Genomic DNA, 24,520 nt, shown 5'->3' on the forward strand with positions numbered 1-24,520 from the left:
ATTCACTTTTGTTTTTCAAATTTCTTCAGGGCAGGTAAAAATCAATCAATTGAATTTAAGCTTTCATCAAACATAAACTCTATTTTTAGATGTCACCAATTGAGAAAATTTAAAATTTTTTTCATTTTAATTTCTGTCATTCTTTTCATTTGCTATACAAAACTTTTCGCTTTCGTTTTTTTTTCTTTCGTCATCAATTCGACCAATTTGCTCTATTTTTAGATATCAATATAAATTTTATTGTGATCAATTACCTGGATTTCAAGTAGAACCTAAATAAAAATTATCTTTTCTCGGTATAAACTGAATGAAAAAAAAATCAATTTCAAGGGTGGCCCAAATATATTCATTTTCATTTTCATTTGATTTGTTTATTGATTTTTTTTGTTGTTCCTGTTATGTGTTTGTGCGATTTGCCGCATTTTTTTTAAGCAATTGAAAATGATCAAATAACAAATGAATTAGTTGAATGGAGGGAAAAAAAGTTCCTAGTTCCACGAAGGACATGAAATTTCGAGATCAGATCACTATAGATAATAATCGCTAGATTTGAACATGTTGAAGAACAAGGTGACCAAAGTTGTTTTATTTTTTTTCAGTATTTATTTATTTTATTTTTTGTTCCGCAAAGATCGTGATTTCCGTTGTACGTGTTCATAAATAAGTGTATATTTGGTCAAAAATTTGGTCACGAAAATGAAGACGATGTCGATAGGTTCAACCGACCGTGATGATGATCACATGATCACTATCTTTCAATGGTGATGTTTTTTTCCTTCTATGGCAAAGAAATCAACATCAGATGAGCGTCGATCATTTTCGTCGAGTTTTTTATTTGTACGTTCAACCGATCGATCGATCGAATCGTTAAGTCGGTGCTAAGAGGTTTCAATTTGAGCCATTTAGCAAGGCAAACAAAAACATTATGTGGATGTGAATCTTTTCTGAAGATTCTGTCGAATATGAATGAATGAATGAACAGCACAATGATGGCTTAAATTGGTACTTTTTTTTGACGTTCAACTATGATGACGATGGCGGCGGTGAAATATAAAAAAAACTGCAATATCAACAACTGAAAATTGACTTTTGAATTTGATAGTAGTCGATAGTAAGTATTATTTTTTAAAACTTTTCTAAATTCGTGATCGATTTGATCGTTGATTTTTTCTCTACATTTTGCTTATCATTGCCGACGTCGTCGTCGTCGTCGTCGTCGATGATGATGATGACGACAAAGACGTTAGTTAGAAATTTACTATTCCCCTTTAGTTTAGGTGTTACGATCATGATGATGATGATGATGATATTGTGATGATGTACGTGGATTCGTGTCCTGTCTGAATTCGGTCATATACACAAACACACATACATCGAATGGTCATCAATTAAAAAAAACCAATGTCTATGTGAGTTGAATATTTGAAAATTATATTGAATTGAATTTAAGAATAAATTTTTTTTCATCTTTTAATTTTCTATTCATTCATTATATTAAATCGAGTGAGAAGACGAAATCGTGCAATAGCAACAGAAAAAAAGAGAGGCGAGAGGATTGAAACTTTCTAGACGGTTAGATCATTTTCATTGAAAACTTTTTTTGTGCCTATTCTCCCATCACTTTACTTGTTTGATTGTCACGAATTGTTTACAAACACTGTTGTTGATCAATTCAATTATAGTATCGACGATTCCGGAAAGTTTAATTTCTAGTTGAAAAATTTTAGAGTAAAAAATTGAAAGAAAAAGAGATCATTCACAAAATTTTTTTTTGTTTGAACAAATTTTTATTTATTTTCCCTAAATTTTTATTTTAATTTAATTTTTAATGAAAAATGAGAATTATAACTGAATTAATAATATTGATGATAATAATAATTTACAAACAAAATTCCAATTCTTTCAATTTTCAACATCAATATCATCATCATCGTCATCATCGATTATTGACTTTATAATGGTTGTTGTTGAAATGTCATCATTATTATTATTTGGATGTTGATTTTTGTCGATCGTTATTAAATGGTCACCATTATTATCGATACTCATATCATCATCATGATGTTGTTGTTGTTGTTTTAGTTTTCGATGTTTACCATTATCTGCCTTTGATGATTGTCTTTGATTTCGACGATCGATATTTAATTTTTGATGTCGTTGTTGTTGATCATTTTTATTCATTTTCTCTTCATTCCACAACTTATCGTCATCATCATCATCATCATTGTTTTCATCATTAACATCGATATCAATATCTTCATCCTCCTCCTCATCTTCTTCAGCAAGTATTTCTTCATCGATTTCTTCTTCTTCCTCGGCCATTATTACTTCATCTCTTTCTTTTACCATTTCTTCAACAACAATTTCATCATCATCACCATCAATAAGATGTTGTTGTTCATCGACATCAATCTTAATATTATCATCGCCATTTTGTCGATGATGTTTTCGTCGTTTTCGTTGGCGTTTGCTTTTAGTTGTTAAAATTTGTCGTTGTTTGTCATCATTATGATGATGATTGTCATTGCCACCATTATGTCGAATAACGTTGTCATCATCATCAACAATCTCGTTATTGGGGGTGGTCATGATGGATGATCGATGATGTCGACGGTGATCATTATCATTAGGCGTAGGCGTTTGATGATTTAATAGTACTTTTGATGATTTGGGTGTCTGTTTTTTGCGAAAATCATTATCTTCATGATCAACATTCAATGTTTTTGTAGTTGTAGTTGATTTGGATTCCGGTTTTTTCTGTTGCTGTTGATAATATTGACGTGAGCTATGCAATGGTGGACGTCCTCGTACCGGATTTTGACTATTCGATTGATGATGATGATGTTGTTGTTGTTGATGATTGGTTATATCATTAGCGCCCATCAACATTTCACCATGTGTCATTGTAGTGGTTGTAGATTTTTCGCCAACGCTTAGATTTGTAGTCATCGCCGTAGTTGTCATTGTATCTGTCGTAGTAGAATTATTGTTGTCATTCGCAATACCGAATGAATGTGTCAACATATGACGACGTAAATCACAATTACGACGAAATTCTTTACCACAATCCGTACAATTATATGGTTTAATATCGGTATGTGTAAGTAGATGTGTTTTTAAATTAGATCTTTGATTAAATGATCGTCCACAGGTAGGACATTTATGTGGTGAATCATCCATATGCAGGATACGATGTACTGCTAATGTACGTGATTGACAAAAACCTTTTCCACATTCAGTACATTTAAATGGTTTTTCTTTCGAATGAATATAGCTATTAAATTTAGGAAAATAAAATGCAAAAAATAATGAGTATAATAATTAAAAAAATAAGTTCAAATGTTTTCAAGATATTTATTTTTAAAAAAAATCAAAACACTTATGTATCCTTACCGATGATCACGAAGATGATCCTGGCGACGAAATGCTTTATTACAGATGTCACATGTATATGGTCGTTCATCCGTATGTGTACGTTCATGTATCAATAAATTATATGATTTAGTAAAACGACGTTGACAATAACGGCAAATAAATTCTTTTTTAGGTCGTGATGATATCCTATTTACACGTGCTAATTTTCTTGAAAAATAATCAGCTAAATGTGGACTTTGATGTTGTAATGTTGATAATAATGTTTGTGGATTAAAATTTGCAGCAGCAAAGAATGGACTAGTTGTATTGACTGTTTGTGATTTACCATCCTGTGATAATGTTGCAAATGGTCCAGAATTCAATAATGTTAACATTTTATTTGCATGTTCAAATGCATTTGGATTTGCCATAAAAGATTTATGTGTAACAACAATTGGACCATTATCTCGACATTTTGTTTCAGTTTTTTCCTCTGAATTTTTTTTACCTTCAGTTGCTGATTCGGCCAGACGTGAAAAATCAAACTTTGATGTCATTTTTCTATTATCATTTTTATCATTATTATTATGAATAGTTTTGTTGTTGTTGTTAGATTTATGATTATTCTGACTTAGATCTTGTGCTTGTTGATTATGATGATTATGATGTTGTTGTTTTTCCATTTTGTTCACCGATGATTTAGATCGACCATTTTGTCCATTCTGATGATTATTTACTTTGAATTCTTTTGTCTTCATATCTGAATATAATGATCGATTTTGTTGAGATGAAAGTTGTTGATGTGATGGCGGTAATGGAATGATTGGTCGAATAAAATTATTCGAATTCGATTGTCCAGTTGTTGTTGTTGATTGTGTTGCTGTTGTAGATGAAGATGTTAAAAAGTCGTTTGCACTGGCAGCAAATGGTGGCGATGATAATGGTGCAAATGAATTGGTTTTTGGATTTGCAATCAATGTCGATAATTGATGAGATGGTTGTCCATTGCCATTATTACTCATAAATGATGCTGGCAAAAACGGAAGAAATGATGCTAAATGATTTGGTAACATTGTTAACAATTGATTTTGAATTGCTAATGTATCATTTAGATTCGGTGACATCGACGATGTGCGATTAGTTACTGCGGTTGAAGATTGTGACAGTGGTAGTTGATGATTTACTGAGCCATTCATCGATGGCGGTTGTGGGGGATGAGAATGAGATTGAACAAATGAACGGCTACCATTTCGATGTGAACCAGCACCAAAACTATTGCTATTGGTCATTGAGAATTGGCCAGTTGTGACTATCGGTCCATTGTGTGGGGGTTGTTGTTGTTGTTTACACTGAAACAATCCAGGAATCTCTACGGGAGGCGACAATGAATGATGTTGACCAAGATTATGTAGCTGGTTTGAATTATGGTGGTTGGTCAGATGAACAAGATGATGTGGATGTGAATTCGTATGATGATGATGTCTAGATGTTGGCCCTAATGGTAAATGGTGATGACCAGAAACGGCAGCAGTCGGATTGGCCAAATTTGTTGCATGTACCATCGTTGTATTTTTGTTTTATTCAAAAATGACAATGATGGAACGGATGTAGGAGGATGAGATCAAATAATATTGATAAAATCTAAAAAATTAGAAGAAAAAAAACAACGGTCATAAAAAATCATTTCGAAAAAAACGAACAAATTTTTAAAGAAAAAGAAATTCGTTATTTTATATGCATGGTTGTTTGGTTTGAATAGCTTTTGATCACAAATCAATTTCAATCATATATATGATTATCATTATATATAATGATCATAAATTTTTCTTTCAAATAACCGAATCGATCATATTTTATTAATTGGTAAAAAATTTATTTTAATGATGTTCACTTATTATTCGATTGTATCTTCATATATGAAGGAATCACTGTGATTGAGTACAATTTTTTTTTCGAAAGAACAATTTTTTCATTTTAAAATTCAAATTTAGTGGCTAAATATAATTACGAATTGCTTAAATCGATAATCATAAGATTGAAAATAATGATAATGATAATAGCCAATATTATTGGATGAAGGAAATGATTACATCGAACAAGGTTGCAACCGATCATCATCATTCGTCAAATCATTAACAATCATTAAGACAAAGACAAAATTCATAAATAAGAATTCATTTATTCGTTAATGTTTTTCTTCTTCATTATGAATTAATGTGTTTGCAATTGCGCCACGCCTATCATTTTTATTTCCTTTGTTTTTTTTCAGAAAAAAAATTAACGAAAATTATTGTCAATAAACGTTGTTAAGGTTCCAAATGATAATTTGTACAAATGATGTTATCATCATGTTGATGAGAAATTGAGATGAAAATCGATCCTTTATCTTTGTTTTTATTTTCAGAAATTTTCTTTTTTCTAAGCAAAAAAATACTAATAATAATAAGTTCTCAAAGTCATAATTTGATGGTATCGTTGAAACAAAAAAAAGAGAAAATTATGGACCGAGCGAACCGAAAATTTTACCGCCTTTAAGTCCACCTGTGTGTTTGTGTGCGATGATTACGATCATAATCGTTTTGAATCACTGATGCTATCTGAAATTTTTGCGGTTTCTATCTATCTATTTATGCTTTCCTACGGTTAAGCAGATGAGATTATTTCAATTGTAAACAGTAAAAATAAATAATGAAACAAGAAGAAGAAGAAGAAAAAAAAACAAATAAAAAACAATGGTAAATATTATTATGTCTTTATTATATTGGTATTTAAAATTCAGAAAACAAAAATACCAAAACACAAGATCGAAATGAAATGAAATAAAAATAAAAAAAATTCAAAATCTTCTATAATTACTTAGGCTACTTGATTTGTATTTTGTTTTTTTATTGTTACTGATTCTTATTCATATTATTGATTTATTTTTGTTCGGGTCAAGCAGATGTGTTTAAATTGAACAATTGTTTGTTTGTTTTGTTGAATTAGAATTTAATAATTTTAAATTCAAGTTATTAGTTTAGAATGAATCATATCAAGAAAAAGAAATCTTATCTTTTTTTTTGGTCTTCTTAACAATAATAAAAAATTTTGTTTTCAATTTTTAAGCCATACGTTTCATCATAATTATGGAAAGAAACTGATTTTAAATTTGACAAATCAATCAATTTACAAATCGACTGTGAAAGAATTCATTTATTTGTATGAAAAGAATTCTGAGAAATAAATTTTCAAACATCATGAGAAAGTGAGAAAATAAGACAATGGAAAAAAATATGCCGCCATTACACACAGTTTGTCACACACAAACACGCAAACATTGGATTCTTCAGCAAGGAAAATATTGAAATTAGAAAAAATGCATACTTCTCATAAATTTAAAACACTCGACCATATCATGTCAAGTGGTTTTTTTTGTTTTGTTTGCTGGATATATTACAATATTGTTCATTTCTATCCATAGGTCGTTTTTTCCCACAGATTTTTATTTTCTTCGCGGATAAACAACAATTTTCATTTCTTATAAGACAAATATATTGATAATTTACTTTACCTTTAAACATTTATTTTCAATGGTCATTTCCTTTCATTTATGAAAGAAATAAAGCAAAAAAAACGGTACATAAGAAAAGAAATGGTTCAGGTTTCAATTGTGTTTGTGTCTGACTAGAAGATGTAGGAGCCCATAATAATTTGTTTCATGTAGATTTTTTTTTCTTCTTGGAGACATTTGATAGACATATTGTGTATTGTTGATGTCAATGATCATTGATGATGATTATTGTGGAGGTGGTAGTAATGCAACGGTGTATAATGCTCTAGTTACTATTATCATCATCATCAATGATCATAATCACATTGCCTCCTACACACACAAACGAACAAATGATCCAACAATAACATTATTACACACGAATGTTTGGCGAAAAAAAGGCACGACAGATGATCAAATGGTCTATAGTCTATCAAATGGATAATGTGTCTGACCATTGGGACAGAAACAAACAAACACACACACAATCATAATGTACAAAAATAATGAAAAACGATAGCGACAAATTAATGTGTTTGTGTATTCAATATTACCAACAGCGTCGATAACGATTAATCAAATAGTTGTGGTCCTTAAAAAAAATAAAATAAAATAAATAATTTCATTGATCTTAAATTTTGATTCCTGAATTTTCTTTTTTTTTCTTTTTCTTTCATCTTTTTCATGTAAATTGGAATAGTTTGTAATAAAATTTCAATAAATTTGCAATTTTTTTCTGGAACAATTTTCAAGTAGGTATGTTTCTTTATCCATCGTCTTTTGATACAATACAAAGGTATATTTGGCTTGACCGTCAGTTTGACCACAGGACCCTATTGTTATATTTTTCTTCTTTTTTTTCTCGTATTCAAAAACCAAGCTTAATGGGCCTTTAATTGACTCTTGATTTCGAGTGACTTTTTTCTGACTAGTGATTTTCTTTCTTTAGTTGTTATCATAGGATATCTGGTATTAATCGCTAATGGTTACTTCAATGGTGGTCATGATCATCATCATACATACACAATATTGGATGAAATGAAAAAAACCTACAGGCAAGCCAGATGACTGACCACTGGTCATATTTTTTTTACTAGTGGACATTTTGTTTCTATTGTCCCCATTGGTTTATTGTTCATCATCATCATCATCAATGTCTTTGCTTTTTCTTTTCTCTTTTCCTCATTCTCATGATAAGATTTAACAATAGTCAAAAAAATGGTGGTTTTCTTTTGAAAATTTTTCATGTTCACACACACATGACAAAAATGTTACGACATGATTTGGCTCGTGCTTTCGAAATGGATTTTGTTTTGGAACACAATACTTTGATAAATACGAGCTATTCATTTATATTCAATATTATTTCGATGTTTTCACTGGACACCATTGGAATCTTTGTTTTAAAAATTAACACAAGAAACAAGAGCTCGCAAGAAAACTTATGCTTGTCACATTGTTATATGATGATCATCATCATTATTTGACGACATGCAGTGTATCCATGAAATAAATTATGAACATTTTCATATACGGTTACAATAACAACAAAAAAAATTTATACGAATTTTCGCCAAGTGGTTAGTTGGTGGCCTCGAATACCAATAAAAGAAAAATTCCACATAACAGCAATTCAGCGTAATGAAAATGAAAATTCTTAGGAATTTCATTTTCATTTCTTCTTGAAGCTACTAGTCATTAGCATTTCGGTCAGTGGTCTCTAGCCTCATTTTCTTTCCAACAATCTTTTGTTATTTGATTGTTCATTTTTTTCGGACCATTCAAGTTCAATGGTCTGCCAATTAGCGAACGGTCATTTTGATCGATCTTTTTTTTCATATTTACAGTTTACAAGTATACAATAGATTTCTTATAAGAACAAAAAGGGGGTCGAATTATTTTTTCTTAAATATTGAATGATCATTTTTAATATCGTTTGATCGATCAAATAATGATATGTTTGCTTTCATATAAATCGATTGCTCTAGTTTTTTTTCATCTCGCTCATTGGTTGATCAATAACTTGATTTGATTTTCGAACATCGATCGATCGTTTTTTCTATTTGGTCAAAGGTCGATCCATCGGCAGGGATTCAACTTTTTTTTTAAGTAAGAAAAAAAGTCAACTTCAACATATAAACATACATCGATGAATCATACAAGTGACGATAGAATACTTTTGATCAATATTTAATATTAACTTTTATATGTACATCTTGAGACAATAATAAATGGTCATCGGTCAATTGTCATTCGTTTTATTTTTGTTGTTGTCCATTAAATTGACTTTAACATTCCATAACAATATGTATTCATTGTTATTGACCACTTAAAATGTCATTTTGATCATTGAAAATTGACAAGTAAAAAAAATCGATTGTTCATTCGGGTTGTAATCACCTGTGTATGTGACCTTTTTTTCCTTTCTGCCTATTTCTTATCAAGTTTACACTTGACCACAAATGATTATTTTAATGATAATAATAATAAAAATACCGATAACTCTTTGAATAAACACCGATTGACCTTTGAAGAATTTTGGACCTAGATTCATTCTATCCCATAATAACAATAAGACCTAAACATATTGGACAAGATTGAAAATTTGTTTGATTGATCAAATAAATTTTGAAGATGTTTTTCGATGTACCGCATCCATACATCCCTAGCGCACACAATCATACATGAAAGTTGATGATGATGTATTTATATGTTAATAAAAATAAAATAAAATTGCAGGTGTGAGAAACGATCCTAGATCACACAGGTGAGAATAAGATCAAAGAGAAAGGTCAGGTAAATTCCAAAATCATTTTTTTCTTCTTTCTTTTATTTTATCTTTTTTCGCTGCTCATTTTAAATCGTAATTGTCAATGTTTGATTTGAACCTGTGATGACATTGTATACACCTGTGTGTGAGTGCATGTGTACATCTTTTGATTGTATACATTTTGTTTTCATTGGTTTATCGTTTATATTTAAAAAATCTTTACACATTTGTGTTTGCATGGACACAATATGTTTCAAGAGATTTTGATCTTAATCTTTGACCCTAAGACAAACCACTTACTGTGAACCACATCTACTATCATCATCATTGTCTATATCATTATGTAGATAGAAAGAAAAATGGACCGACCTAACCGTTACCGAATTCTTTTTCACCACAAATATAAATGAATATTTTTTCAATGATAAACTTTTCGTCTTCTTTTTTTTTCACTCATCTTTATCGACATTCTTTTCATTCCAGGAGATTTTTTTTAAGTTTTCCAGCTGTTTCATCAATAAAACAACAGCAACGACAAAAATTCAAATGAGCCGAAAAAATTTCCAACTAAAAAAAATATCATCACTGATAAAACTAGAAGAAAATTTATTTATTTTTTCTAGTTTTTTCACTTATTTATTCTTAGAACATAAATATCGGGCTTCTGTTCATCTGTTTGGTTTTTTTCTTTCTCTTTGACATATCTAATAGTACCGTTTGTTTGAACACCAAATTGAACTATGCATCTTATCATCCACTTATTTTTAAGAAAAAATTTATTAATTGATTGATAAATTCAGTATATTAATGAGTAGAAATGATCAAAATCAATTGATTTATTTATCAATAAAAAATGCCGACTATTAATAGACAAATAGTTGACCCGTTTATCGATCAATCGATTGATTGATTGATTGATTAATTGAATGATTGACAATTAATACTGTAAAAATTATAACGTACACATACAAATAACAACAGCAGCCAAAAAAATGGTTTGGTGATGAAATTATAAAGTAATTTTTTTTGGATTGCCTAGTTTATCATCATCATGATTGTGCTTAATAAATAATGATAATCATAATTTGATGATATCAATCGCGGCTTTTTTTGATCTCTATTTTTTTTTATTTTTAATCAGGAATAGAAAATAGAATAAAATTTCTGGTTTTTTTTTGTCGATTGCTGCTGTTGGATGAGTTTCTGTTGTTGTTGTTTTTGTTATTTTTACTTGGCTTACCGTTATCAAGGGTAATCAATATATTTATAGATGACAAATTTATTAGCTGCTGACTTTTTTTTCAAATAAATTTTCATTTTTTAATCTAACAATTTATTGTAGTTGTTGTTGAAATTAAAAATTTTCGATGTAGATTTTTGTTTCAAAATGAATCAATTTTTAGTTTCAGAATGATTTAGTTAATCTGATGAAATAGTTTTTATTTCTGTCATAAATTGTATGACAATTAAATGATTTGATTCAACACCATTGCCATGTTTTTTATGATGATCATATAGAATGATAATGATGCCAAACAAACAAAAAAACAACTAATTGTCGGTAACCAGCAGCCACCCAACTTTAAATAACAAAATTGATTCTAATAAATTATAATTATCATCATCATCATAATTATCAAATTGAAATCGAATTGCATCATATAAAATAAAAATATTACTTTGGGTGTTTGTTTGATGATAGCTTCTACTATCATCATCTTAAACATTAATTTATATCCACTAGATTTCTGTTTGATTTTTAATGGTCGGAAATTTTTCTTTGAAGTTTCACCAACATCACTAGTGTTTGTTGATAACAAAATAAAGTTAAAAAGAAAAAAATCACAATAAATATTATGTTGTTGGCCAAACATAACCATAAAGATCATGCTAGTGTAATCCAAACATTTAATTTATATTTGTGTTTGTGTGTGTCCAAACATTTTTTCCATCAAAAAATGATGAATTCCATAATGTTGATGATCATGGAAAAAATGTCGAAAAGGAAATAGAAATCTATGATTTTTATCGTTTTTTTTCTTTTTCACTGTTTTTGGCGTCATAATTATCATCATCACTAATTATGTCGAGTTTAGATTTGTTATTATAAACATATTCATGACAGTATTTATATTACTTTTTTGATGATGATGTGATTTCTCGCATATCAAGATCGAAAAATATATTTTGTTAATAATAATAAACAATATTTATCAAATAAAAGAAAAAAAACTGAAAAATTGATTATCAATCATTCATCAATGAATGCATATGTATAAATCAATTAGCATTTTGAATGTGATAAAAATTGATGTGACAAAAAAAAATTTGATATCAAAACATGTGTGTATATGTATAACCTAGGCACATAATAATTATTCTAATTTAATTAATATTGATAAACAAAACATCCATATATTCGACTACTGCAATTTGATTGATTATTGCTTGAAATACACAACAATATCAACAATTCTTATACATTACATGTGTATGATGTGAATGCAAATTTCATTTTTTTAGGGTCAACACAACATACTATGAACAATAATATCCGTTTTTTTCCTCTTATCATCGATTTTTTCATCATCATTTTTGTTTTGTATGAATTTCCCACACTAATTTTTTTGCCATCAAATTATTTCGCATCCTCTATTCCTCTATCATCATAGGTATCGGCATAAAAAAAACATAGTGAAAAAACAAAGATAGAAAACAAAACAAACACTCGAACAAATAAACGGAGAAATCAAATATCGTTTAATTATCACTTTTTTTTGTCATTTTGTCGATGTATAAATAATAAAGAAGGCATAAATTTTCTGTTTGAATTGCCGAATAGGTAAAATACATATTTTCTCAATGGCTCTTTCTTTTCGATTCCGAAACCAAGATTTGTTTACATATGGATCTTTCGAGTATTGTATAGATAGGCAATTGGTCTTTTTATTGGTGTATGTATTAATGCGACATTTGCTGGTCTGTGATTTAGCATATGAAATTTTTTCTCAATCAAGATTTTATGATAAAAATTCGATTTGATTTAATTTTTTTATATCAGTACTAAGAGGGTAATTGGATATTACCTCACGATAAAAAAATGATGATGAATTGTCAATGTTTTTTATTTATTTATCAAATTCATCATCATTATCTTTGCATAATATAATCCGTACAAAGTCGGTTTTTTCTCCTATTGAAATGTTAACAAAAAAACTCAAGCCAGTTTTACCGCGACAGGTACATTTGGTATGGTGGTTGGTTGCTTGGTTGTGATGTTTAGATTTAGCCGAAAAAAAACAAGTGTTGTAGATACGAATGTACAAAACCAAAGTGAAAAAGGAAAAAAATAATCATCGCAATGCAATCCAAATAAAATCAAACATGACTTCCAACAATATATAAATATTCTATGCTGTCATAGTTGCCGAATCGTAAATGTTCTCTAGGTATAGAGGGTTAGAAACCTTAAAAAAAGAAAAACAAAGAAAAATAACCATCTTGCCGACAAATCAAAAAGCCGCACTAGCTACATAGGTGAAACAAAAACAATAACAAACAACAACAATAAAAATTGCAAGAATAGATTTTCGCTATTGTTGTTGTTTGAAAGATATTTTTCGAAAAAGAATCGATCGTGAGTTAAATCTTAAAATCATTCAAGCTAAGGTTACTATCAGGTTTAGGTAAACGTAATGATTTTATGACACCCGACGATGATTTTGAGAATCATCATCAATCTATATGTAATAATAATAAGTATGATGACTTTTGTCGCCAACCAACAAAAAAAAGTAAAATATTTTAGATAAATAGAAAATTTCTGGCTTCTGAATAATCAATTTGTTTGCATTTCTCTGTTTCTAACTGTCTACTTCTTTTTTCTGTTTGTAATGCTATTTTTTTCTCATTACTGTATAACATATACACGGATTTGTTATCTTGATTTTGTTTTTTTTTCACGGAGAATACTGTATTGTTTGTTAAAGATAGTGTCGGCGACAGCCATATAAGAATTGTAAGCCAATTTATTTTTTATTTTGATTGCAATTGGATTTGTTGTTTTTTCTTTCTTGGTTTGACCAAAGATCGGATTGAATTGAGATGTTTTTTTCTTGTTAATGTAAATAAGACCAAATAAGATGAAATTGATGATTATAATCGTTTTTTTTATTTTGCTTAAATTTTATTTTATGGCCATTAATGCTTTTTATTCCTGTATGGTGTTTTTTCGAGAATATCGATGAATTTTTTTGTGAGCAAGAAAAAGATTGGCTTGAAAAATCAATTGAATTTGTTTTCATGATAAAAATATTATTACAGGTATAAAATTCATTATAAATGACAATGAATTAAGTGATCATATAAAAAAAATCATTAAAATCATTGTTTTTCATTTATTCATATTGTCCAGCTAAATGAATCTATTCATTTATCACAGTATGAAAATTTTTTGAAGGGACCACACACACACACATGCTTTCACATATTAGCAATTTGGTCTACCATTACAAAATTTGAATGAAAAAAAACAATTATCAATTGATCTATGATGTTTATTGTTATGCAATTAAATTTGGATTTTTTCAATTGAATAATTTCAATTTCATTGAAATATTAGCGTCTTTATTACATGATACATGGAAGCAAATGATGGAAAAATGATTGAAAGACATTGTCAAGAAGAGAAAAATTATCAGTGAAAAGCAATTTATTTTTATAATAATAAGTAATAATTTGCAAAAACAAACAAATGAATATTTCACATAGGTAGATTACTATTACCTTTACTAGCGCACACACATTGACAACTAGTAATATAACCTAAAGTTTCTTGTAGAATATGATGAAATAAAACAAGAAAGAAAACCGAGCAACAGAATAAAATCATCGGCACCCAAGTCGGCTTTTTTGTTTTTGTTGTTGTCGATTATGGTTTATGTTTGTTTGTTTACCTGTATGTCCTTGTTGCTATGCCTTGACTATGATGATGATGATGATGAAAATACTGTTTTATGACCAATATCAATATTGAATAATTACATTTTAGCAATCATCATCAACAACAACAAATAATGATGATAAAAGTTGTTGTTGTTCTAAAGCTATTTGAGGTTTGTTTTTATTTTATTATTATTTTACTTTTGTTTCACCGGTGTTTGTTTATATTTTATTATTGAGGGGAAAATTCATAACTAATAATAATCATAAATGGTGTTGATGGTGGTTGTGGTAATAATTGCGTTTTAATTTAATTTTTTTTCTCTTCTCTTCGTTAGATTACTTTATGGCCATCATTATCTTTATCATCGATGATGATGATGATGATGATGAAATCACCAAATAGTTAAAGAGAAAAAAATTCTATGAAATATGAATCAATTTTGTTAGTATGAATATCTGCTATTTCCGATGCAAACTATTGAATTTTTTATTTTCTGAAAAAAATATACCGGAATCATGGTAAAAAAAATTTACAAATTAAGTTTTGTTCAAGATAAATTAGATTTGTGTAGGAAAACTACATACAACCATACGTGAAATATAACTTGTTTCTGATTTATGATGAAAAAAGGTGTGTGTTTTGTATTCTTTTTTTAAATTATTGTTTTTTTCACAAAACTTAAGTTGATTCAAATTTCGATATCATGCGAAAAATAAATAGAAATGAATGTAAAAATAAAACCAACTAACCTTTGAATTTGTTCAAAGAAAAAAAACAGTTGGTGAAATTCAAATTTATTCTTCTCTTTTCGTCCAATATTCAAATTTCAATGGTTCAATTTGTCTTCGTCATCCGGTTAATTATCAATTTGACATTTCATTCACCAATCAATCAATCAATCAATTATTCTAATAGTCGTAATTTGAATAAAATTTAATGCAAACGATATCACAACACAAACACAGAACGAATTTTGCATAATTGCTTAACCTTTAGACAATACGCGATTTGTTTTACAAATGGCAATATGGCACATTGTTGATTACGGATTCAGATCAAGCTGCTACATCAAATGAGACATTAAAGAATCTGAATACTATTCGTAGGAGTTGATTTGATGAATAATCCATGACATAAAATGAATGAGATCCAGCAAAAATATATGATTTTTTATTCGTTGAAGTCAGATATTTCAAGATTTTTTTAAAGTAAACAAAAATAAATATAAAATTATCTGTTTTTTGATTCAATATGATTCAAAAATCGATGGAAGGTTTGCAAAAAAAATTTTCTTCTTTCATAAACATTATTAGATTGAATGAAAATTCCAATTTTTCAAATGTTCACAAGTTCATTCGCAATTTGAAACTGTAATGAAAAAGCAACCCACGTTGTTGATGATGATAATGATAATAACGATGATGATCTTTGTCTGTTTTTGTTGTTGTTGTAAGGTTGTTACTATCGTTGATGATTGGTGTATGTTTTTGACGGTCAATATCAATAATATGTTGTATAGTATGAACCGTAGTGTGGTATATGTTTGTTTAATAAACAAACTCAAATGAATAATCTCATTTTTCGTTTTCGTTATTCTCATTCACGTTTGTATATGCTTGAATGGTTTGATTGGGACACACACACACATAATATGTACTCGGATACACGAATATAAATTGCACGAAGAGATCATCAGAAAAAAACCATGTAAACACGAATTTTTTTCCAGAAAAAAAAACAATAAAAATTTTTGAATAATTTGTAGATTCTTGGGCGAACAACAAAAAAAACTTGATTAATATTATTGAATGCAAAATTTCAATTCGAAGAAAAATCAACAAATAATAATGTATAATCTCCAATGTACAATATGATTTTTTTGATGGCTATTGTATCAGATGGTTGTTTGTTATGATGATAATAAAATCATCCAGCATACTGTATATCTCCATATAGTCATAACAGCCGCAAACAAAAAAAAACCAATCATTATCCATTCATGCAGCCGTCACATAATAGTGAAGATGATGTTGATGATGAAAAAAATGAAATCATCTTATTGAGCATCCACATGTATGCACACAAATATCAAAGCATCCAAAATATATCTAGCCATTCATATGTGAAGAGTTTTCTGTCTGTCTCTTTCATTATTACACACACACTTACATATCCTCAACCGACTACAGTAGAAATACAAGCATCACATACACACAATGTAATCAACTACGATTCCAAAAGATAGTGTCTATGTATGTGTGTTTGTGTACTTACTCAATTGATGACGCCTTCTTTTTTTTCATTTAGATTTGCTCCTCTTGTTTCGTAACTGGTTGCTTGTTTGGTTGTTGGATCTTGCTTGTTATTTTGCATGTATTTCTCTTACTCTGTTTGTGTGCGTGTATGTATGAACGCAATGCTCCCGCTTTTATATTTTTTTTCTAGTTCCTCCTGGTTACCTTAATATTATTGGTTCTTCAACATCATCATCATCAATTTATGGCGCCTGGATATGCTACTACTGCTGATGATGATGACTATGCAATAGATCTACAAGCTTTAGCCATTCAATTTTTTTTATCTTTTTCTCTTTTAATCTTTGAATTTGTGTTTTCCATCAACAACAATGACAACTGCGTTAGCATTTTTAAACAATAGTTCCAGTAGATGCTGATGATCAATATGATATTCACAGAAGCGATGCATCTGCGCTACAGTTGTAAGTATCTATTCACATGCATTATTTACGGTAGCGGTACAGTTGAATTTGCTACCGCCACTCGAGATGCTCTTTCTTATATTCAAGATCCAGTTTATATGGCGTATGTGTGTGCACACAAAACAGACAAATGTGCAGTAAAACTAAACATCAATCGACCAACCGAAATGCTTCTGAAGAGAAGCCCGGCCCAATCATTCAGATTTATTGCCTTACTATTGGTCAATCAATAATTGTTGTAGGCGTGTTTTCATTTATTCTTACTGTTTTTTAAATAATACTCTTTTTCGAGACAGTAGTAGTATTTTACATTCTATTTATCTTTTCATGTAAAATTCGGTAAATATTTTATACCCGACAAAAGAAAAATAAAATGGTAGTTATCCAACTAGTATCGTGTTCGGGTAATCTTCTACTTCTTGTTCTGTTTTCTTAATATAATTTTTTCTAATCTATTCTTCGCTTCAAAGACATTCGGTTCAAACAAGAGAAAGGAAAAAAAAATTTCGATCAGGCGTCAGGCGCGCTTCTGGTTTGAATTTGAATAGGATATCATTATGATATAATGATTATAATAGTAATCTTACGAATGTTTCAATGATCACAATCCATATGATGTATTTGATGATTGATTTTTAAGTAGAAAAAAATTGTCATAACAATCAATACCAATTATAAATAAAATTCTTTTGTAAATATAAAAGTTCAGGTTCAATGTATTATTGGTTGGATTTCTAGAGATTGAATTTATCTCAAAAAATAAGGAAAATTCCCTCTTGATAGGTTAATGACAACAAATGAGACATTAGATATTTTTCATACAAGAAAATCACGAAGAAAAAAATATGAAAAATTTACGTAATCATAATTTCTTAGTGTATGAAGTATTAGTGGGATTATCATGAGAAGAATAAACAGAAAAAATTATAAATTCGCCATAAATTATATGTTTATTATATGTCACAAATCCGGTTGACATTTTTGTTTTCAGTTCTTCTTCTCCATCATCATCATCATCATAATTCGTATAATTTTTTTTGGTCATTTTCCTTCACTATGAATTTTTAAATCATCAGTAAGCTTGCTTGATCATATTTGTGTGTGTGTAAATGTCATTACCATACTGATGATACAATTAATTATTTGAAGCTTCTTGTTCACTCATAAAGAAAGAAAAAATAAAATAAAATTTCAAGCTATATTGATGTTGATGACAGCGGGGCGACAGAAGCTTGAATGAATATTTTTTTTTCATTTGCTTCAGGTTTGTTATTCATAAAGTCTAAAAGATTTGACAATGACAGGCCACATAAGACAAATGGATATCGTGTGTGCATGGTATCGGGATGGCGCCTATACATTTCGTTTTTGCTATGGAATTTTGCAAGAAAAAAAAATTCAATGCTCTCATTTTCCGATCATCGAATGCGTGGATGATCAATTCGCAAATGATGAATTTATCTTTTTTTTTCCAAATATACATAGGTTAAATTAGTTTTGTGAAACTTTTTGCCGAATTTTTTTTCGATCATTGATCCTGGGATCATAATTTCTAGCGTCGGCGTCGATGTCATCGCCATCATTTAAAAAAGCAAATAGTCAACTAATCTCAAAATTATTTTCCTTAAGTATAGTAATAGACTTAGCAGAAAATAAATAAATAAAATCCATTTAATTTCCTTAAAAATTCACATTTAAATCTCCCTAACATTTATATTGCACTTATCATATTGATGACAGGATGTTTATGATTTGAAACGGAACTAAATTTTTGTCATTTTTTTCTGTCTAGGATATTTTGCATCCTAGATACAACCGAAAAACAACAATTTGAATCCTAACCAGAAAAACAAAAACAAAAGTGGGCTTCGGTTTCCAGTTTTTTTTTGTTGTTGTTGTTGATTGGTTACGGTCCAAAGTATGTATTTATTAAACATATAACATCAGCGGCTGTTTTCATCTCTTACATCACTATCAACAATATAGCTAAAGGCCTTTGATCTAACCAACGATGGAGAAAAAAATCAGATGAAAAGGTATCTTTTTTTACCACATACTCAACATCAACAGAAAAATATATTAATAAGACCGACATAACAACCACACAAAATCAAGTCAACCCAAAAAAAAAGATTGACGGCCAAATCCATAATTAATTGCATTGAAAACAATCTTATGTAAATAAGATAAAACCACCGGCATCGGCATTGACTTGATCAACTAAGCTAAAGTCATACCGATCTGAACAGCAACAACAATGACAGCCAAAAAAAAATTGATCAACAGAAAAATTCAATTGCGGCATTGCGCAAAGTAAATCTAAATAAATATGCTTGCGTGTCGTATATTTATTTGGTCTTATCGAAATTAAAAATCCATCGTTGTCCAATCAAATGTATATTATGATTCGGTTTTAGAGTCGTCGTCATCATCATCAGCTCGTAATTTTTCACAGAAAACATCAAATCAACTTACAATAAAGCACGTCGCCAAATAATCAAAGAACAGTGTTTGGAAATTTTTTTTTCATTTTTTTATCAAATGAAAATGTTCCTTTTTTCCATATTTATTTCATTTGATGTCTTGCCGATATTCGGTTATTTTCAATCAACATCATTTTTTTCATTTGTTAAATATATGCAAGTTTTTTTTCTATTAGTATAATTTGCCGCCATTATAGCAACGATATATGTATTTGAGAATATTTAAAACATTTTTTTTATAGGAAGCCATTTTGTACCTGCTAATCCTTTAGCTCATAATCATATAACAATTGATTTTCATTATATTTAAGTGAACAACGCCCATAAGAATAATATCCAAGAATAATATTTGTAATGATCCTTGATATTTATGATTAGTAGATTGAATAAATAGATGAAATCTCTTCACTTGCACACAGACACATTCATTGATCAGAAACAGAAATTATCAGATTAATCAGACAGCAAAGTAGAAAGAAATATTATGATTGATGATTTAAAATCACGATGATTGGCGACATTTTTTTTTCTATCTGTGTGTTTAGTTTTCTCATTTATTTGTCGTCCTACATCAGTTTGGTAGATCGATAGATCAACAATAATGTTGATAATTTATCATTGATTTCACTGAACCAACAAATATAAAATATATATGATTGGGCGTTTACCTTATGTACATACATAAGCACACACACGGCAAACAAGTACACAACATCGATCGATCACCAATTTTGTTTGACAATTTTGTTGTTGTTGTTGTTGTTGTTAACATTCACATAATAGAGGCACATTAATGATGGCATGTATTGCAATTTTGAAATAATTTTTGATTTGATCAGGAAAATTTTTTTGCTCTTGTTATGATGATAAAAAAAATAATAATAAATCGACCTAACCTATGGATAAATGATGTTTATATAATGGTTGTTGCGAATATTTTCATATAAAATAAAGATATATTTTTTCTAGTACTATTGAAAGAATTTCTTTTTGAAATCAATGATGACAACACTCGTGAATTATTTTTCTTCGTTATTCACTGTCGTGTCATCCTGGACAGTCATCGTCGTCGTCGCCGTCATAGGTTATGTACATAAATCATTGATTCTATTGGTTTATCATTGGATATTGAGCACTTTTTAGCCAATATTCATCACTTTCACTAATTTTAGTGAAGTTAGTAAATTTATTTAGCAAACATTTTTCTTCTCTTAGTTTTTTCCTGGTGATGAAGTTCATAAATACTTGAAAATATCTAATATATAATATATTATGCGAGCAATAATCAATTAATCAGTCTTAATTAAGATTAAGACACGATCAACAACGATGACGATATTAACGATGACAAAGATTGGACCCTGAACTAGAATTTTTTAAAAAACTATACCATTTTCAAAAAATGACGATATCCATAAGTTTATGTGTGCAATACTTTATAATAATGGCCAGGTCAAATAGTCGAAATATTTTCAAGAAAGTCCCAAAATGTCATTCGAACATCTGCACAAATAAACATATCTTTTTACATTTTTTCATCATATATTTCAGTTCAGAGTTAATATGCCAGGTCTACAGTGAAAAAATTTGAATGAATGAAAAAAAACTCATTGACCAAATATGGAATCTAGTTTACGTCAAAATCATGGTTTGTTTTTCTGATATTTTCAAGAATTTTTTTGTGGATGTCTAGGCTTTTTCAATTTTATTTTAAATTTAAAAAATTGGATGAAAATTTTTGCTAATTGTATTGTACATTACTTTTTGATGATTTTGATATGATAGCCAATGTGTATGTCTAGAAGAAAAAATTCTCTCATACTTTACATTTTTTTTTCTTTTTCTAAACGAATGAAAGTGATTTGAAGTATTTTCTCATGATTTGAATTCAATAATTAATAATCAGTAAGGAAAAATTATTGTATAATAATAATAAAGATATCGAATAAGGTAAATAGAAGTCAATCGCGACATCATGATGAGCTGTAGCCAAAAAAATGAATAATAATTTTCGAATGAGGCGTTATTGAATAGCTTATCATCAAATTATCAATTTAAATGGCGCCATTTTGAATGTCATCCAAGCATCAATGTAATCATAATGTTTTTTTAAAAGTCAAAAAAGAGAAAAAAGAAATAAATTTTGCAATGATCATCATATATATTCAATCTCATTCTTATCGTGTTCATCAGTTTGTTCGTTAGTTTCCTATTTATGATTATGAACACTGATATTATTCAACTAATGAAATTTTGTTATTGTCTGTTGAAAATTGTTTATGGAAATACAATTCATATTTGACTGAACAAATTTAACAATTGAAAACGATGATGATTGTTATGAGAAAAAATTTGAATTATGATTCATAACATAAGAAATTGAATTGATTCAAGAAATTGTTTGATGTATTTTACCACTTTATTTCCATAAATTGAAATGGCTATGAATGAATTTATTGAATGAATGACCATCATCATCATCATCATAATCAATTATTATTATAATTATGTCATAATGTCAATCGTTTCTCTTTTCTCCTGTATACATTTCAACATTCACTTCCTTGTCATCATTGTAATAATTTCTTAGTGTATTTCTGTATTATTAAAATGATAATGAAAATATTTTTTCTTCGTTTTCTTCAAAATTACCAACATTAGAAAAGATATGTTTCCCACGGTTATTCGTATGTAAATACTACGGGTTACGGATCATCGATAATAATAAAAATCATTGAACATATTTCCATATAATATTTTTATATATTCCAAAGGGAAAATTATTCCCTTAGCTTTTGTAATTCTTTACATAATCAAAATTTTCAATAGTAATGATTCAATGTTTCGTGGGTGGTATATGAAATGAATTGAAAATTCCAATCGACTATAGATCCTGTTGTTCTTTATCATCAATGTTTCTATAAATCTATAGCTTGATTACAAATTGACCAATTAATATCATCTTAATCATTATTTATTTTTTCTATTAAATAACTAGCGTGTCATTGAAAAATATATTAATCTTTTTCTTAGCTGGAAATCATTTCGTTTACATTGATACATCCAACCGCAACAAATTGATCGATCGAAACATTTATTATCAAGAAAAAAAACAAAAATTTTCTTAAATTGTCGACTAATGATGACGATTATAGTGATTACAACATAAAATGAATAAGATAAGATCCTCATAAATGCCATCCGATAAACCAATGGATCATATGGAATAAGATTCATGCAATTTGACACCATCATCAGCAGTATGATGCCAGTTAGATTAGTCAAGATAGACATTTTGATAAACAACAACATAACACCTGTAATTTTTCTCATATTATATATTTTTTTGGCTTTCACACAAGTCAAAGGTCAAATCACATACATATAAGTAAGATAGACAAACATTTGTTACATTTTTTTCTGCTTTACTTTGTTTATTGAGTCAATTTCATTGGACCAATATATTGAGGCGTATATCATCTCAATTACAGCATTTAACAATCTATTTTTTAATCCAGATTTTTTTTTGAATTCATTGAAGATCATAGGTCACACATACACACATATGATGTCAATGTAAAATCAAATCACATTGACATATTGCATTAAACATTGTTTGTATTCATTATAATCTTAAATATAAATTGTATCTAAATCCAAACATCATATAAAAAAATTTTTATGTTAAGAAAATCTGTAAAATAATATACATTGTATTTGATCTATCCGTTGTTGTCTTTTTATTTTATGATGATGTGATTCAGAATATAAATAAATCACTTTTAAAGCAATCAATCTGATTGAATCTAGATTGATTGTCATTTTCGGTAAATTACACAAATCTAGATTGATTTTCGATAATCAATGAAGATGATGATAATGAACATTTTTTTAATATTAATCTGGTATCTTGTAGAGCGAGAAAAAAATTATAAAAATCATTGCTTTGGACAATATTCAATCATTTATAATCATAATCATAATCATCATCACATGGATAGATCACTAATTTATTTAGATTTATTCTTTACGTTTTCAAACTTGTCGCATGGCATTTCAAATTCTTTCTTGTTCTTTTTATAAAAAAACAAATTCAAATAATCCGATTTTGGTTGTTTGTTGCTGCTTAATTATTATTTTTTGTTGGTCGTACGACAAATCATCATTCGGGAAAAAAGTGATCAGACTAAAAAATTATTTTCTTTCAACTGGTCAAAATTTTACAGATCTGGACAATATCAAAACACAATGGTTAATATGGTTAATATTTTTTTATGACAATTTAAAAAATCAAGAAACAGAAACCATTTCTAAGAATACACTCTAAATTTAATGGTTTACAATTAAAAAATTTTTATATTCTTATATGTTGAATGAATGAAACAAAGTTTCAAAAAAAAAAAATTATAACAATAAAAAAAGAAAATAAATTCAATTCAATGATGCCAGACACTATTCTTTCTTTCTTTGCTGTTGTTTGAATTGCAATTTCTTTTTGTGCGAGTGAGTGAGAGAGTATCAAATTGATAATGTGTTTATGGTCTATTTCCATATTTTTTAAAATAATTGTCATTTTTAAATTTATTTTCATTATTTTTTTTTAAACACATCATCAATTGAAATGGAAAAAAGCAAATAAAAGAAAAGGGTTTTGAAAAAATTTGATTTTTTTCATTTCTTTCAAAACCTATGTGTGGTCTGTGGATGTGAATCCGAAAAA

At 28.5% G+C, this 24,520-nt stretch overlaps 1 protein-coding gene and 1 long non-coding RNA gene across 2 annotated transcripts; one reads left to right on the top strand and one right to left on the bottom strand.

The window, feature by feature from the left end:
- Window positions 1-1,857: 1,857 nt before the first annotated feature.
- On the bottom strand, window positions 1,858-16,537 carry LOC113790199 (uncharacterized). The gene is made up of 3 exons (XM_027339833.2): window positions 15,348-16,537; window positions 3,394-4,995; window positions 1,858-3,274 (listed from the first exon to the last, which is right to left on the bottom strand). Exons 2-3 carry the CDS (start codon window positions 4,914-4,916, stop codon window positions 1,903-1,905), a joined length of 2,895 nt encoding a protein of 964 aa, XP_027195634.2. The 5' UTR covers window positions 4,917-4,995; window positions 15,348-16,537; the 3' UTR covers window positions 1,858-1,902.
- A 281-nt stretch (window positions 16,538-16,818) lies between these two features.
- On the top strand, window positions 16,819-21,425 carry LOC142645174 (uncharacterized). The gene is made up of 3 exons (XR_012846338.1): window positions 16,819-17,317; window positions 19,110-19,235; window positions 19,304-21,425. It is a non-coding gene; the product is annotated as an uncharacterized LOC142645174 (long non-coding RNA).
- Window positions 21,426-24,520: the final 3,095 nt, after the last annotated feature.

The sequence above is a fragment of the Dermatophagoides pteronyssinus genome, unplaced genomic scaffold (genome assembly GCF_027571235.1).
Source record: "Dermatophagoides pteronyssinus isolate colony J.1.1.1.1 unplaced genomic scaffold, Derpt_VIB-CSIC_2022.12 sq0007, whole genome shotgun sequence".
NCBI classification, from domain to species: domain Eukaryota; kingdom Metazoa; phylum Arthropoda; class Arachnida; order Sarcoptiformes; family Pyroglyphidae; genus Dermatophagoides; species Dermatophagoides pteronyssinus.

What these genes read in the sequence shown, in the direction of transcription:
- LOC113790199 (XM_027339833.2), bottom strand. Translation starts at nt 4,916, where the DNA reads ATGGTACATGCAACAAATTTGGCCAATCCGACTGCTGCCGTTTCTGGT. An exon ending in GATCATCTTCGTGATCATCG is followed by an intron (nt 3,275 to 3,393) that starts GTAAGGATACAT and finishes TAAATTTAATAG; the next exon opens with CTATATTCATTCGAAAGAAA.